At 34.3% G+C, this 18702-nt stretch overlaps 1 protein-coding gene across 2 annotated transcripts in view; it reads right to left on the bottom strand.

Moving 5' to 3' along the window:
• Window positions 1-18702, bottom strand: part of LOC126970807 (myosin light chain kinase, smooth muscle) — a 67014-nt gene that overhangs the window by 4225 nt on the left and 44087 nt on the right. Inside the window, exons 5-8 of one of the 2 annotated variants that reach the window (XM_050816928.1) lie at window positions 7997-8138; window positions 4259-4458; window positions 3915-4067; window positions 539-3531 (exon numbers count right to left, since the gene is read on the bottom strand). In XM_050816928.1, coding sequence (XP_050672885.1) covers window positions 2370-3531; window positions 3915-4067; window positions 4259-4458; window positions 7997-8138 — 1657 coding nt within the window. In that variant the 3' untranslated portion in view covers window positions 539-2369. Of the gene's footprint in view, window positions 1-538; window positions 3532-3914; window positions 4068-4258; window positions 4459-7996; window positions 8139-18702 lie in introns of those variants that run through there. The other variant, XM_050816929.1, reaches the window with a different exon arrangement.

The raw sequence follows: 18702 nt of genomic DNA, 5'->3' as shown, positions 1-18702 counted from the left end.
TTTAAATTTACCAAATATTTGTAGCCATTTGTGATTTTTTTATTAGTTCCTCAATTTTTGCTCTGATTTTCTTCAAGCTGGAGTCATACTCTCATATTGACATTTGAAAATAGAACGCCCTCCCCCTAAACGGCGTGCACACTCGGTTTCCTCTGAACCTTTAAGTAGGCACAAATCAAAAAATACCAACCGTAATTACATCATTGTTGTACAATAAATGACTAGACTCCCAATCGCCTATTAAAAGTTCGTCAAAAATGTTGTTTTTAGTATCCAACCTTTTTAAGGTTGGGTATGCTAATATTTGGACAGTTTTTCACTGAACACTTTGTCAGTGCGTGGAGTTGTATTTAAAGCGCGGTTGAAACACTACTGGCAGAAAAGTCCAATAGACCCGTAGGCAGTATTTTGTTTCAGACAATTTTTGAGCGTGGTTGTGAATCTAGTTGTTTATTGTACGTCAATGGGGTAAAAATATAAAATTTCTGTTTTTTACTAAATTACTCGACTTACTAAATGTAGAAATAAAACAACTATAATTTATTAAATCTTATAATTTAATAAAACGTTAAGATTAACAATAAATTAATTAATACAGCACAAACAGTTCGATTAAGTACAGTTAAGGAACAATCTTCAATCATGGAGGGTATTACAATTTACGTATTATGTACAAAATAGTATAAAAATGTAGAATTATTAATTATGTCGACTCAGAAATCACCATTAGCACAACATTCAGACAATTTTTATTAACATTTAATGTTTACATATGAACTAGATCTTAGATTCCTTGATTCAATATATTTTTGATTCTATGTTATTAATTATTATCATTAAAGTATGTATGTGTAAAGTAAAACCATCTCATTAATAATAACACCAGTCACCAACCATTTCTGAAACCTATTTTAGCTACCGAGTTGTAAGCCCCCTTCTGTCTGTCTGTTTATTTATTTAGACTAAACATGCTCCAAAATTTAGAGCATTGGTAACAAGACCATCAGCTGAAACTAAAATACAATAAATTATGAATATTTAAATCATTTATGTATGTCATAGTCATATATCATATTTTTCAATATACTCGATTACAAGAAAAACCACCTTTATATTTATGGGCAAAAAACGCTGTTTTATTGATGTAGGTTAGCCTACATTTAATTTTGAGTTCAAACGTCATTTTAATTTGACAGAAAGTGACATAACAGTTCGATAGGTTTAGATGAAGTAATTATGAATAAGATGGTTATTGAATGATTTGTCTGAAAAATCAACCTTTTCAATACCAATTACATTCTTTAATAAATGAGATAAGGAAGAAAAAAGTAATTCATTTCAAAAAGTATTATTGCGCCAATGGCGCTCTGAAAATTATCTCATAGTGTCAATGTTATGTAAAAATTTCGAAATTGATGTAATCTCAGTCTTGTTCTGTTCGGGTGAACAGGTTTGAGTAATATGGAGACTAGATTCGTAATTGTCTAATGTCATTTTCAACCTTACATCTATAATGTCATTTCCTACTTTGGTAACCTAAGGTATATTCAGAAACTTATTTATCATCACCACAAGTTTAGTGATAGGTACCTATACATAATCTCGGCAAAGAATCTTCTAACAAACGACCCAACAGGACTTAAGTATTATACATTTAAATCAGTAGTTATTTGTTAAAATGGCGGCGGAGAATTATACAAAAAAATACTCTGATTCTGATTTTGATTTTGATGTAACAGTTTGGGCGCCATTCCTGCCATTATTAATTATTTTATGTATATATCGTAATATCTCACTAAGTACCTACCTAGGTTTTGCCCAATGTGAAAAGTGTCATTAGGTTATGAAGAAATATACAGGTCGAGGTCTATAATATAAAAGATGTTATTTACATCAAATATTTTCAATAATTTAATTAAATTTTATAAAGTGGCGATGGACAATTAATTGATTAGGATTTACTAACGGAATGAATGTGGCTGAAGCAGGAACTAACGATAGACGTCATTTTGATAAACTGTCACAGTTTGACAGTTGAAATTTATCATCGATGAGTGCAATGAATGCACATTCATTATCATCAGTTCCTAAGGTCGCTGCTGTTTATTTGATCGAACCATTGTGATCACCGCAGCGCCATTATTCACATATAATAATAATTAATAATTTGGGAAGAGGCAGAGTACGAAAGCGAATTGAAGAGAATTTCTCTTCTAATATTATTATATTTAGTGGTTCTGTAATTTCTTTTAGTGTTGAGGGCTTGGAAAATATGTAGTAGTAAAATATGTATATGTAGTTGGAACTTTTTAACACTTTTCACTATAATAAACGTTTCTGAATAATGTCATGGCACAGTCCCTATAAAATCATTTGGAGCTCGTATAATCACTTGTCACTTTTTTCCTTTGGAGCTTTTCTTCAGAAGTCTGCCGTTTGAAGAATGCATGGAGACTTGACATGGAGTTTTGAGCTAGCTGGTTAGAAGGTGACCATTCTAAGGATATTGATTGATGTCGACCACCGTTAGAGGTTCCACCTGCAGTTCTTTCAGCTTCTACTTCCTCTGTTTCTCCCCATTTTTCAAGAAGATGTAATAGCAGATCTTTTGTTCGACGCGCATTGTTTTCGTCGCCTCTTCTATATGGCACCTGTCGGCCATTTTCGCTACCATTGACCAATTTGTCAATCTTTTCACGACGCCGATCAAATTCATCGAAGAATGTGTTTCGTTTGTCTGTGGGCTGATCAGGTACGTCACGACTTGTACTTGTAACTCTTTTCTTAGGCCTTGATTTGACCCAGGGCATTTTACTAGTCATCGGTCTTTCTGGTTCTTTATCCGTTAAAAACGTTGATGTTATTTTGTGAGTTGATTTCGAGGTGATAACTTTTCTATCAGTAGCATCACCATTTGTTATTTTTGTAAACGTTTTGGTTTCAGTTTTAAAACCATTTGGAAGCCGTTTTTCGTCCCTACTTCTTTTTATTTCTGTACTGTTTTTATCCATTTCTTTATTGCTGTTATTATTCGTTAAATCTGTATTCATCGTAGAGAGCATGAAGAGATGATCAGACAATTTCTTGATCTCTTCAGCTAGGTTCTTCCTTACTAAAACATCCGGTCTTTTGTGGAGGAAACAACTGCTGTCTGATGCTCTTCTTTCGACTGGATTGTATCTAGTTTTGAAGTCTGAAGGATCTCTTAGTGGTGGCGGCTCGAAATCACGGTCCTCAAACACATAATCTGGAGAACTACTTAGAGAACTTCTTGGTGATGGTGAACAACCTCCAATAGACGACCTTTCACCATTATCAAGAGTTAATATCTCTTGTGATTGGTTATCGAAGACATATGGGGAGTTGGGGTGTTCACTCCATCGTTCGACGAAGAGCCGTAGATTGTCTTTCGCCATATCTAACTCTTGTTTCGGGGAGAGTTGCGGCTGCTTTCGCGGTCTATCTTGTTTTAGCGGCGACCGTTTGATGAGCCAACTGTGTCGTAAGCACTCCGTTGCACTCGGCCGTGACCTGCGACAAAGACCCTTGTTATAATTACCCCAGCACCTCAAACAGATTAAGTATTGAAGCGAATGGAACACAGGATAAAGGTAGAAATAGACTAGTGTAATTAAGATTCTAAAACATGAATACTACAACTAATTCTATGGATTATGGTCATGCATGTAATGGGTTTGTTAAGTACAAATGCTATTGTGTTAGCTACTGGCATTGCACAGTGTTAACTAAAAACAAGGGTCTTTATCAACAGGTACCTACGATATATAGAACAATAAATCTATGTACGCAATATTCTCAAATATTTATCGTTAAACTGATCTCGAATTAATAAAACGCGCAAGCGAATATTTTCTACATCTATAACAAACACATATAAAGGTTGTTCAACTTACTCTTTATCTTTCACGAGAAGTTTTCGAATGAAATCTTTTGCGTCGTCAGAGATCTCATTGAACGCCTCGTCATCGAAGTCATACTTTGCCACTGTAACGTTCGCCATTGTTTCTATATCTGTTTCGCCCATAAACGGAGAGAGTCCTGACAATCTGTAAGTATAACCCATCAATTAGTTTCCCTAAGTTAAACAACTGTTTTGTATCCAATTGCATATTATGAAATCATTCGCAACTAACGTCACTACTTTGAATTATTTCATTTCAAAATAATTCTGCAGCATAGTATTTTCTACAGCACGTTTCTGCCGTAGGAAATATATGCATAGATAAAAAATACTCACAGCACATAGCAAATGACTCCTATGGACCACATATCAGTCCCATAACCAATCTGGTCGAAGTTGACAACTTCAGGTGCAACAAACTCTGGTGTGCCAAAAAGTACTTGAAGCTTTTTCTCAGGATCATAGAAACGAGCCAGTCCAAAATCGATAATCTTGATGCGATTTCCTGCCTTCGTGAGGCACAGAATGTTCTCCGGCTGTAAGAAAAGCATTGAAACTTTAATAAAAATCTAGATTAGGATATCTAGTTATATTAGATTTGAACATACAGAACAGGTATACAGATTTTTTTAGAGTCCAGTTAATACAATTTATAATTAAAACTGCCTTCTTCGAAACGTGTTTTTCTTTTTAATGGATGAATATTATCATACTATTGTGTTTTAGTTTTAAAGGCACTATAGCAGGACTGTCTCACGTGTAGGTATCGAAATTGAAGTACGCGCGGCGGCCATGCCGGCATGGGTATCCAGTACGGAATCGCATTGTGTTTTGTTTGCGTACTTAGACCAAGAGCAGACCACGAAAAAGTTGTTTGTTATTGTTTTTATAATATACCTAAGTACATGTGCAAGTCTAGCTCGCGTCATGGTTTTGTTCAAGCTCATTTGTATCTACCTATCTATTTAAATAGTTCCTACTTTTTGAAAGAAAAATTAACGATGTTGACTATGTCGTGTTCTGTAAAGCGTAACTTAAACGCATATTTGGCCGTAAATAAACAACTAATGGAGTTTGGAAATGGAAAAACTGTTACATATATGGATGCTGGATATGGTTACTTTAATACTGTTTTTTTTAACAGGTATATTCAGTAGTTTTTTCAAAATATCTCTATTTCCAAGGTTTATAAAATTTTACGCGCTCTTTTGCATTATAAAACATTATTTATAATATTGGAGTGTGTGTGCCTGAGTGCACTAGCTTCTTACTGCTCTTTACAATGTGTATCACTTTCGCACATGATTTTTATTGAGCGCGCATTTTAGCCTAAAAGTAACGTGGGCAAGAATTCCTCATTATTTCTTGGCTACAAAACCGATGTGTTTATCTGTATGTTCTGACAAATAATATATACAGTATATATATATATACCAGTGGGAGGCTCCTTGCACAGGATGCCGGTTAGATTATGGGTACCACAACGGCGCCTATTTCTGCACTCGGCACTGTGTCACTGTGTTTCGGTCTGAAAGGCACCGTAGCTAGTGAAATTACTGGGCAAATGAGACTTAACATAATAATGTCTCAAGGTGATGAGCGCAGTCGTAGTGCCGCTCAGAATTTTTGTTTTTTTTTTAAGAATCCTCAGTGGCACTGCCCATTACAAGGGCGTATCAATTATCATCAGCTGAACGTTCTGCTCGTCTCGTCTCTTGTTTTTATAAAAAAAAGTATATACAGCTATTAATTACCTTCGTCTTCTAAACTACCACTAGATAACATTCATATTATGATCATTTACCTGACATTGATTTTTTTTATTGTTACCATATTACGAGACCCAAGTAAACTGAGCCTAATTATTGTACACTTTAGAATATTAAGTTCGTATCTGACAAATAATATAGGTCCTTAAACCTTTAAACTTTTAGGTGAATCTCACAGGAATTATGCTGTGAAATAAATAATAATTAATTTTGGCGACGTGTGCAGACAATCGTAAAACTCCCGCACAATCTTTTCCGCCATGTTGATTAACGACTTGGATCTCAACCAAACTGACATAAATTCGTACATCACAAACAATCGTCGTAAGTTTTATTTTCACTCTATTATTGTTTTATCTCATAGTGAAATAATTAAATTAGTTTGAGTCCATCTGAATTACAACAACATTTCTCAAGATGTGCCAAATTGTATATACTTTGAGTATTTCGTAATCTTTGCTCTTAATAGTGATTTTCATTATTATAACACTAGAAATAACGAATTGATTGTAACTAATTCTAGTAGGCTTTCAAAGATACATAATAGCTTTAAGGGTAAATGTACACTTTTATAATAAAGTCCCAGCCACTGTTCAGGCATTATCTATAGATAAAATTAAATGTTTTATTAAAGAATGGCTCTGACGTAAATTCTACAACTCCACAGCTATCTAAGTGATCCGATTGCCTAGGACTAGATTATGATTATTTTATAGCAATGACAATAAAATATGGTATATTTGATTAAAAGGGCGCAAAAAAATGCTGGGAGAGAATCTTGCCCCGCTTCTTCTCTCAGAGCGCCATTTGTTTCCGAAGCGGTAGTATTGTCTAGTATATTAGAAATGACATCAATAAGAATTCTAAAGGAATCAATTTTGAGAAAATAAATGCCTTTTATGCCTTTTGGAGTCTCCTATTCAGAGTCAGTTATACAGAACGCAGATGCAGCATATACAAGCACATTGATTTTGGCATCAAGTTCCCAATTTTAACTCTCTAAACAATTGTCCTGAATTTCAAAGTTAAACAATAGAAATCAGCCTTGAAAGATGTGGAATATATTTTGAAGTAGCTTGAACTATGTACAATAGGTAAGTAGTTGAAGACAGTAAAATGGAAGAGGGCAGAAGCAAAGGCTGCCAAGCAGAGATACATATTTCTTCGGAATTTTACATATTTGGTAATAGCAGAACAATGTTAAGAATGCTGCCAGATTAGGACAACGTTGTACATTCTCTTTAAAGTTATGTCCTACATCATATCAACCAATCAAAAACTAAATTGGAACAGATGTTACTTTCGCAGATGAAAGTAAGATCATTCCACTTTATTTTTTTTATTTACGCTCTTTCACAAAAATTATCTAGTTTATTAACTTGGTTTGTTTGTTGGAAAAACGAAGTTCTTGAGCCCTGCAGATAATGATGGCATTTATAGAGCGGTTGAGCGGCTTTAAAAGAAAGCGTCATTCCACATATCATCATCGTCATCTCAGCCGGAAGACGATCACTGCTGGACAAAGGCCTCCCCCAAAGATCTCCTCCACGATCGGTCCTGCGATGATGTCATCCAATCTAGATAGATTGGTTGAACTCCACATCCATATAAAAACGCACAATGATAAGAAATCTCTTCTTAAGGAATATAAACCTTCGCAAAGAGCGCTCTACGTTATGAGTAAAAAAGTGGGAGGTAACTTGAGTCGAGTAGTATTATTGCGCAATGTTGTTCAGATTTTTAGAACCAATTTAGCTTTTAACTTTTAGATGTGGATAGTATTACGCAGTCACATAAAATCATCAGCAGTCTCGTAGATAAGGAAAAAGTTTGCGATAATCAAAAATACGACCAATACAGCTTCATGCGCAAACTTGATCAGCTTCTTTGTGACGCCTCAATAATTTAACCCCTTTCTGGAAAATTCTCATTTCTCAGCTCAAGTTTCTTTTTCTGGAAAAGCTGCGTGCATTGCAGGATCTTTAATCTTCTTCAGTAAAACATTGGATGTTTTAGGTATTCATGTCTAAATAAAAATATTTGAATACCTAATCGATATACAGGCCAAGAGTAGGTAGTATACCACTCTCTAGCCACTTCAGGAGTAAATTGTCAACTAGCCAATACGGAGTTAACCCCATTTGGTGACACTATGGCCTTGCGAAAGGCTTTTACTATCTATTCTGTGTTATTATAATATGGTGGTGGTGTGTTATCAATAACTTTTTATTCTATCCTTCAACCAGCGAGAATTAAAACTAGAAACCATGCTGTTTAATATTGCAAGAATATAACGAATATTTACCTTCATGTCAAGATGGAGAATATTTTGTCTATGGACAAAGTCAATCCCCTCGCATATTTGCCGCATGAACACGGTACAGGCTCGTTCTGTTAGCACGAAGTCCTCATCGATCACTCGCTCGAAAAGTTCACCGCCAGTTATCCTGAAAAGATTTGAAATTATGTTAGAAAAATATTTAGACTTTGTGCTGTCTTCAGCTGGATCTAAACGATGAGATTGGTAAAAAATAAGAAGTCTGTTATTGAACAATATCTTGCATTGGACAATTTTTAAAATTTTTAAAGTTGTGTTAAATCAGCATAATGATTCATAAATGTAACATTTAATACCCCAAATTGTTATTTAACGAATGTTAAGTTCTACCTCCTTGCAAGACTGGAGGAGGGTTCTTTTTGCACAAGATGCCGGCTGGATTATGGGTACCACAACGGCGCCTGTTTCTGCCATGAAACGGTAATGTGTTTCAGTCTGGAGGGCGCCGTAGCTAGTGAAATTACTAGGCAAATCAGACTTAACATCTTATGTGCTGCTCAAAATTTTTAGATTTTTCAAGAATCCTGAGCGGCACTGCATTGTGGGCAGGGTGTATCAATTACCATCACCTGAACGTCCTGCTCATCTCGTCTCTTATTATCATAAAAGACGACTATCAACCATACATAGGTACGAGAGACTTGTGCAGCAATGACGGAAAAATTAAGAATCTCATAGTGTATAATGATCGGTATACATTTTATTAAAAAAAAAACCGGCAGTTTAGTTACAAAAAAGACTCTGATGAAATCTAATATTTTGATTGGCAACTGTAGGTTGTGGAATAGTTAGATATAATTAAATACACCATATTGACGCGTTGTTTCACGTCTGTCGTTCCAAGTAATACCAAATCACTACTCACTTCTAGTAAGTACTATCTTATTTAGATTTCTTCATACTTTACCAGTGATGGAAAGATATTCTTTATACAATGAAGCCTATACCTGGGTAATTTGACTTCTAGTGTCTCTCCTATCTACCTAGTGAAAAATATATTTTTTCCTCGCCTTCTACTTTCAAATTTTTACATATTATAAAATTTTGTCAATACTGTTTCAAATAATGATTTACAGGGTAAATGGCTAGTCAACAGCTCTTGAAGATGCCTCGTGTAGAGGTAAACGTGTTTCAACACAGTGAAACAACAAAGATGATTAATTGAATACACTGTAAATGGCAAAATAACCCCAAATGCAAAATAAAACTAATACTACAGGTATTTAATCACCATAATTGTGATTTACGAGCATTAATTAAAGTTTTTTGACCGAGCTAAATCGGGCCAAGTAAACAGTGGGTAATATTTTAAATAAATCCCGCTAAAGATGAATGAATCCCACTCAATACAGTAATGTGTTTGTTTTAAAAACTCACTGCGTTATTCCCACACAAAGTGTACCTAAATATATTTGTTTAATAAACTCAATGACGTCATACAAAAATGAATTTAACGTAAAAATCTTGTGTTTTAAAGGCTTATTTATTTTACATTTCTATAAATTTATACTAGATAGATAGATTTAGATTTTGCCCCGGGGCATGAAATATAGGGAAGTCCAAGTCCCGAAGGTGTCGTAAGAGGCGACTAAGGGCATTTAACAGTGGGAGGCTTCTTTGCACAGGATGTCGGCTAGATTATGGGTATAACAACGACGCCTTTTCTGCCGTGAAGCAGTAATGTGTAAGCATTATAGTATTTCAGTCTGAAGAGCGTCGTAGCTAGTGAAATTACTGGACCGCTCAGAATGTTTGGGTATTTCAAGAAACCGAAGCGGCATTGTAATTGGCAGGGCCTATCAATTACCATCAGCTGAATGTCCTGTTCGTCTCGTACCTTACTGTCATAAAAAAAGACAAAATTCTGATTTATGTAACAATTATTAAAGATGGACACATTCAAAGGGAAACAGTGTTATATAATTAATAATAGGCAACACTAATACTCTATAAGATATTGCAGGCGATGAAAAAGCTATATATTGTCTCGAAAAGGACCGCTGTATTGATTCAATGTGTTACGACTGCAGTAGATATTGCAAACAACACTTACGTATTCGATATGGGTTCATAACAGCACATTAAACAGAAGTATTTTTGTTTTTACGTGACGGAACTTATAATGTGGAACTAATTTTATACTCAGTATTTCAGATAGTTAAAAGATCATTAATAATTATTTAAATTTGACATCACCGATTCTTGTATTATACGGGTATTTTAAAAAGTCAAACAATAGTTGTGATTACGCAAGGAAATGTTGATCTCTTTTTTGTTCGGCTTATAGTCTGAGTTTTTCATAAGTCGTTATGGTAAACTTAATTGTGAGCTAAGATGTTAAGTCCATAGCGTAGTAATTTCACTAGCTACGGTGCCCTTCAAACCAACATACAAATAATGCGTCGCACGACAGGCCACAAATTAGGATATCATCCCCACCATCTGGATGTGTGGCGGTCCTCCACTGTGCACTTTTCATGGAGCTTTCTTCCACGTACTACAAAGCTGTGGAATGAGCTTCCTTGTGTGGTGTTTCGGGGACGATACGACATGGGTACCTTCAAAAAAGGCGTGTATACCTTCCATGCTCCTGTGACTCCTCTGGTGTTGCAAGAGAATGTGGGCGGCGGTGATCACTTAAAAAAATAATGCGTGAAATAGTGTGCAAGTATTATTTAAATTTGTTCGCTGTCGGTTTGATGTCAGAAAAAGGCGCTGCTAGGGTACCTACCCCATCTGGCAAGCATCCTACGTAAAGAAATCTACTACTGCTGTTTAAAAATGTATGTAATAAGATAACAAAAATCTACAAGAAATTCTTAATTGGATAGTTACAGCCCCATCACAATACGTCCAGTACTTTAAGCGAGATTGCGTCTCAAAGAAATGTCATTTCATTTAAACATAATCAAACGTGATTGAGATGGCCGCCGTAATTAGAATCTTCCCTTATGTTTATTCATACTACACCTGTTTCCACTCAAGTACAATGTACCATCATTTGTATTCTACTCGCGGTTCGTAGGCGAACGGATGGTACCTACCATTCGTACGTGTTTGACGTTGGTGAGTAACGTTTGACGTACGCAGAAATAACGACAACTGTTATTGCTGAGAAATATTGAAGACTTGAAGTAAAAGCTCATTCAAAGTAAAAGGTGAATCAGTATTAAAATGAAATTATCAATAGGAAAAAACAGTAAAAAATTAACATCTACACCGTTTTTTATAGTTTTACTAACACAATAACGCAGTATATTCATAACAAACTGAAAACGGCAATTGCGTAGATCTACGCTTGTCATTTTGAGCACTTCCTATATCTTGTACGTGGTGATACAGGGCGGCAAAAATCTGGCAAAATAGGTCTTCAGAACAATGAAAACTCGTAAAAAGTCTGTGTAACGCTCAAATCGTTCACAGAGTACATGACTCCCGACAATTTGATTGGACAATTTTAGCACATTACTAATATTCATTGAATATACAAACCTATAAAATATATTACCAAAATGTGCCATTAAATTTACCCTAACTTCATCAATATAGTAATCCATTCTTTAAAGAACATACAGAACTCGTAGTTACGAAATTGCTGTATTGCGCATTTTCTTGTAAATGTTGACATGCGTAACTGTTGTGAAAACATAGACTTAAGAATACAAATAGACACGGCTAACAAAGTGAGTTATTAATAATTCATTACCCCGCGGCCGCTCACGTCACTTGATTGACTGAGTTTTTTGCATTGCGAATATTATATAGGTGGATAGAAAATGAAATCTTGGCTATTTTAGTTATTAGTTTAAGTATTGTTAAGTTACGTATATATTAGTAAGTTCAAACCCCGGTAGTGTTTGTGACCGAAAGTAAGGGTGTCCTTGTTCGCCCCACGTCCACAATTTTTGGAGTTTACTCCTTAAGAATCGATTTACAAATTTATATTTTTATTATATTTTTACCCCCTTATTCATAATGGTCCGCTAACTTTAAACAGCCGCTTAGGAGTGTTATTTCTCATTCTGACTTAGGTCAATAGAAGAGGACAGAGTGAGAATTAGCAATGCTTTAAGTTAGCAGACTATTATGAATAAGGGGGTTAACCTTTAGTGCCCCTTTATGATATTTTTTAACATTATCAAACTAACTTACTACTATTATGTCCATTCACTCCGTTCTGTCTATAAGATGTTGATCTATGATAATTACAGACGATATCAATGTTATTGAAGTTCGTCTGTGCATATGGCGTGGTTAGATGGCGACGAGCCAGCTATGTATGCGTGCTAATAGATGACGGATTGACGATCATCTAGTCTAAATTATATCTAGATTTAGTGTGGGCTTAATGCCGCTCAAATACATTTATATTTTTGACGTTATTGTATTATTATATCTGCACTTTAATTTGCATGAATATTAACCGGTATGATTCAATTTATAGAATCCTTAAGGCGACACTAAATGCCAGCGACCTTGAGTGATATGAGTTCACGGCTGCCGGCCCGCCATCAATGTAACAAAGCCAATATTTTGCGTGGAAAACAGTTTATATGCTTACAATCCTCGTTATTCACTACTAATCTGAATAAATGAACTTACACAAAAAAGTACAAGCTATAAGAATAAGTTTTCTGAGAGAAGTACCAAAAAAATGTGTCACGCCATGCCAAAAAAACTTGTTAAACTTCAATGAAAAGTGGTAGTTCAAAAAGGCTCGGCAGTGTTAACTATAACCAACAGCAAGCATTAGCAACCTACAAATAAGACTTAAGGATATGTGTAACAGGATTAAGTAGTGTTCATAGCTCGAAATGCTATACTTTCACCATTAAACTTGTCTAAAAACACCATGTTTGCGTGTTTTTTGCTTGCACCATGTTTGTTGCTTACTCTTCGCCTTAAGCTAAAACAGCCCAAAGATAAAGTCAAGTTCGCGTTTTATCACACTCGGCTAAGTTATACGTAAGTAAAGTCTGAGAAAGTCTAAGTACGCTGTACAGACTCAGCCTTAGTACCTAAATAAGTACAATAATTATTTAGTGTCGTAGAGATCATCAACTTTTTGAAACCACACGATGTCGTACAAACGCGAGCAAACGTAAAATATCGAATCGTAAAATGTGAAGCATATAATGTAAATTTTAATCATATTGATAGTCAATACGTCAGTTGGAATGTTTAAAAACCAAATAGTACAAGCATTGAAATCATAACTAATACCTTTTATATTGTTTAAAATTTATAGTTTTTTGCACTTTTTTTACTCTCTTTTTTTGTATCTATTACATTTTAACCTTGTAATGTTTACCTTTCCCCATTTTATATATTATTAATCTGTGGGTGCTGGTAAGCACATTTAGTATTACTTTATAATGTACTTTAGTTAGTAAGATCTAATGTTTCACTGTTTGTTTAGCCCAATAAATAAAATAAGAATAAATAAAAAAGTACAAGAATTGTTCGTTTTAATATTGTAAGCACATTATAATATAATATAGGGTAAGTGTAATTATACTTTTATGATATTTTTCAAATGTCAATTGGGTTGATTACATTGTACTAATATTGAATATCTACGCGTGTACCTACTTCCGATTTAGGACGGGCTTAGGACAAGTTATATTCTAACGTTTTATAGACGTTTTTGTTGCAAGAAGTATCAAATATGTACCAAAGGACGCTGTAGCATTAAAAAGGTATATATATATATATATATATCCTCCCACTGGTGTATATATATATATACACCAGTGGGAGGCTCATTTGCACAGGATGCCGGCTAGATTATGGGAACCACAACGGCGCCTATTTCTGCCGTGAAGCAGTAATGTGTAAACATTACTGTGTTTCGGTCTGCAGGGCGCCGTAGCTAGTGAAATTACTGGGCAAATGAGACATAATCTTATGTCTCAGGGTGACGAGCTCAATTGTAGTGCCGATCAGAATTTTTGGGCTTTTCAAGAGTCCGGAGCGGCACTGCATTTTAATGGGCAGGGCCCATCAATTATCATCAGCTGAACGTCCTGCTCGTCTCTGCCCGTATTTTCATAAAAAAAATATCCGTGGTAAGTCATAAAGTCGTAAATTGTGTGGCAAGAACAATATTGGTGATTACGTTTGACATAGATACGGGCAACTAATTTGAATTTTAATAGGTACCTACTGTAATAGCTTCATAGAACATGTTTCCTTAATAGGTTACAAATTAGCTTTTATATATATTTAATGGGAATGAATTAGAATGTCGAAAACAGAACTCTATACTGCCAGATCTGATTTAGTTTAGTATATGAAAACTAAAATAGGGTTATCAAGGCGACGTACGTATGGTTCTTCACATATTTTAAAATGAATATTAAATTTATATTCACATTTATACCATTTAGTCCGGAAAGCCTTGAGCTTTAATGAGAAGAAGAGCAAGAAACTCATTTCGACTCTCTTAGAATTCACAGCGTCATAATTCTACAAATTATTTTAAATACTAAACATGAAAATTGATGCAAAAATAATAATAAAACTTTACCTCGACATAATGTTGATTTACTTTATAGCTTCTTCCATAAAATTGTACATTTTATTAATAATAATTTAAGTCTTTTGCGCAACGTCGCAATAAAAGTTTAAAGTAATAAGTTCGAGAATTGAGAAATTTTCGCATTCTTGTACTTATGAGTCATAGGTGCCGTTCGAACGAAGCACAATAACTGTTAGTTAAGTAAACATGTGCTTGCCACTTGCTGAGTTTGACCGCAATTTTTATTCGTTTTTTCCATAGAGTATGTATAGCTAATAGAAACGGGACCGAACGAAAACATTTGTAGATATAATCTATTAATGGGCCTAGAAAAAGATTAGGCTGAAATTATTACCAAAGTAATTTCAAAATAAATTCAAAGTAAATTCACAGTTCACATCTATAACTTTAAAATACACCTAACTAACTAATTAGTCATTATGTATAATAAATTGCCTATAGGTATAAAGAAGCCGAGTCGTTAAAAACTTTGAAAAAAAAATTTGCTAAAACACTCATATTATAGGACTTTCCGCAAACACAAACAAGTACATTGTATCGTTTTAGTTAAATAAAAAAATATATTAGATACATTCGATGTGCTTTTGTTATTATTTTTAATTTATGTTTCATTATTAATTTATCTAGCATATTTAAATGTCTTTTTTTTCTATTACTACAACAGTATAATCTAATTGAATCTTACCTAAGTGAATTTGTAATTATTTTTGAGACAAATAAAGTTTCTGAAATCAAATAGAAATTGCATCTGGACGGTTTGCGTACTTAGGTACTCTTTTTACCTGTTTTTGCGATGTACTTATTGTAAGTGTAATTTATAATACTTTTAAAATGTAGTGAATAGAAATCTAAACAAATATTGTACCTATTCGAATTTCAATTTTCAGACAAAGATCAGATGTACAATGAGGTGACGATATTTTATGTAATCTGGATGTTTGCCCACTTCTGAATACACGATCTCAAATATCGGGCTAAAACTAATGTCGTAATAAAACGCAGATATCTAAAGCAGATATATTATCTGCGTTTTATTGTTTAGTAGATCTGTAAAGACAAAGTAAAAATAGACGATTATTAGTAAAAGTACAAGACGGCATTACTTCCGAAAATTTATAATTTTTAAATCAACGGAAAATACCCTTCAGAGTGTCGAAATATAGGTTTTTTGCGGTATAAACAGCGGTATCTATTTTTTTCGTAAACTTAGAAGTTTGATTTGTTCAAAGCTTCACGGAATTGTAGACCTGGGCATATCGTTTAATTTTTAACGCCATGCGTTCTTGAGATAAAAGGTCTTAACAGACAGACGGACGGATACCAAGTGATCTAAGGGTTTCGTTTTTTATTTTTAAGGCATGGAGCCGTAAAAACAAGATCGCTGGAAGTGACCGATTAAAAACACAAACAAATTATGCATCATCTGATGCAAGTGTTTAAGCTTCTTCGCATCGCCAGAGAGTTGCGTTGTATGCAGCCATTTTAACATTATAATGAAACTTTTTATTTCTCATATTATGCATGCAGGATGTTCCAAAATTCAACGTCAAGGCGATACGGGATAATAGGCTTGATCAGAAAAAAAAACCCATGTTCCTTAGAAATTATGGGCATTAAACAAAAAAAAAGCAGATTTTCTCCATTTTTAAACCATTTTTTTGGTTATTGTGGTTATTTTTGTCCATTTCAATCGTGTCATCTATTCATCGTTTTATTTCCTGTTTCGAAAATTTTTAATTTTGGGACATCGTGTTTATACTAATCGAAAAAATGGCAAGAGGTTAAAGTAAAAGTGGCCAATAAACCTATACTTGGACCAAGGTCATTATCTCATCTCGCTAAATGCAATAGTTTGCAGAAGTAATCACGTGAAGTGTTCGTCCAGGGCGAAACTGAAACTACCCCGATTTCTGCCACAGCTATACGTTTGTGGGTGACATACATGAGACATTCCATCTTAAGTCTGGTGTTAACGTTAATATATATAACATCGTCACTGTTAAGCAAATGATACCGTTAACATTCTATATGCTCTTTCTTTGATTGATGGACACCCTAATGTTAAGGTCATTGTCCGATAATTTTTTTGCTGCGCGACTTTATATTTTTTATCAATAATTTATAAGCTAAAGAATTTCAAATGAATCACAGCTCACTATAATACTACACTATTGTTCGCCCGCTTGTTTGGAATACCTCTATAACCTACATCAACAATTTATTAAAACAAGTATATTAGTAACGTGAGTCACAGTTCAAGAGCGCGCTAGCATTTGAATGGGGACTAAATTAGATGCACAAAATATATACAACGATGCGCTTGCGCAGGTGATTCAGGAAGACAGTCACCGTGTGTAGGGTTGCCACCACTTAGAGCGGGCATTGAGAAATTTTGAATTTTTGTCTTTGATTTATTTTATAGAAAAACGTTCAAAATCTAAAAAATAAAAATTATATGGATTGTACATTATAATTGCGGGGGTCGACATTAGGTGAAAACATGATAGAATGAAACTTTGTCGAATAGAGGGTTCCAAACTTATAACGCGTATTCCAATTGGGACTTAAGATACAGTAAGGTGAGTGTATGTAATCTGGTTGTGTTTTCTTGTGTTTATATATTTTTAAGTCGTCAACATAATATAGTAGGATTTTAGTATGTATAAAACATTCGTGAATATTATAAAAGAAGACATAGAATAGTAAAGGAACGAATATAAGTCTTTGGGGCACCCCAGAACTTATAACACAAGAGGACGATGAGAAGCAAAAAATTGAAGTCGACAGATTTGTTGTCTGATTCTCAAGGTCCTCGGCAAACCACTAAAAAAGGCTGCGTTTAAGGCCGTTAAAGCTTCCTGAACAATACTGGGTGGTCAAACATTTACGAAAATATGAATAAACACTGTCAGCAGAAGAGTCTTAATTCATATTCCTGACAATATACTGTGTGTAGGGATTTGAGACGGTTGACCTTGTTTGTAGTATTAGACAAATAAAAGTCATGAAATACAGTAAGAATAAAAACAGTGTATTTTTATCGAAAAGGTAGCATATTATCTAATAAACTTCTTTTTGTTGTATGAAAATTATTAATTTATCCTTTAATTAAAAATAATCTACTAATTAAATCTAAGCTATTTACAGAAAAATACCCGGCTACAGAAAAACAAGTAATAAACGGTTAGCCCTTTAGAAGTAATTTAAAGACATATATATGTAAAGTGTAATATAAAGAGTATCTTTAGTATAACATTAATATTTCTATAAAAACTAATATATTTACGTACGGATGACAGCCCTATTAGCATAGAATATTACTTGTTGACTTATATGGGGTAGCAATGTCGTCTGAATAAGCCGTGCCGAGATATTGTTTCAAGAAGGACAGGTATTTGAATATAATATAATATGATATCGTGTACCCTTTTGCATTGAATAATAGCATTTGTCTTTGACGCGACAACATTGTTTACACAGCTATTTATATTGTTAGACTAGTGGCCGCCCGTGACTCTACCCGAGGAGATTTCTCCTCACAACGATTGTTTGTAAACCGATTGAAATAAAAAACTGAGTATAGAGGAAAGTTTGTAGTTTTGTTCCAAATACTGTAGCCAATGACGTTCTATACATATAGACAAATCACGTATTATAAAACAAAGCCGAAATATGGAACGTGCCACAAATTACACCATAATAAGCTTCGACTGCTATATCTTTACATTACTGCATTTACTCCAGTTGTTTAAAATATTCTTGGTCAATAGGTAGCAATGTAAAACGTTTATTCAGTTCATACAACAGACATAATTGTGTTGCGATGATAATGGTACCGATCTCTTCCTTTTTACACCCACGGACTAGTAAAAAAATAAGAACTCCGTGTCACCTTACATAACAGTGTAGCACCAAAACAAGCCGATTAACGTGTAAATTCATAGCCCCACGCACACACTTACACTACTACAGGCCGATAGGCGGCCATTATTAGAATTGTTATCGTCTGTGACAGATCAGTTTGCGTCTCAATAAAATATTTTAAAAATGCCTTCGTGCGTTGTGAAAAACTGTAAAAACGATACTATATAAGTATTTATGGCCTTATATGATTATTTAAGGGACAAGATAT

The sequence above is a fragment of the Leptidea sinapis genome, chromosome 22 (genome assembly GCF_905404315.1).
Source record: "Leptidea sinapis chromosome 22, ilLepSina1.1, whole genome shotgun sequence".
NCBI lineage: Eukaryota > Metazoa > Arthropoda > Insecta > Lepidoptera > Pieridae > Leptidea > Leptidea sinapis.
This window is presented reverse-complemented; position numbering and strand designations above follow the sequence as displayed.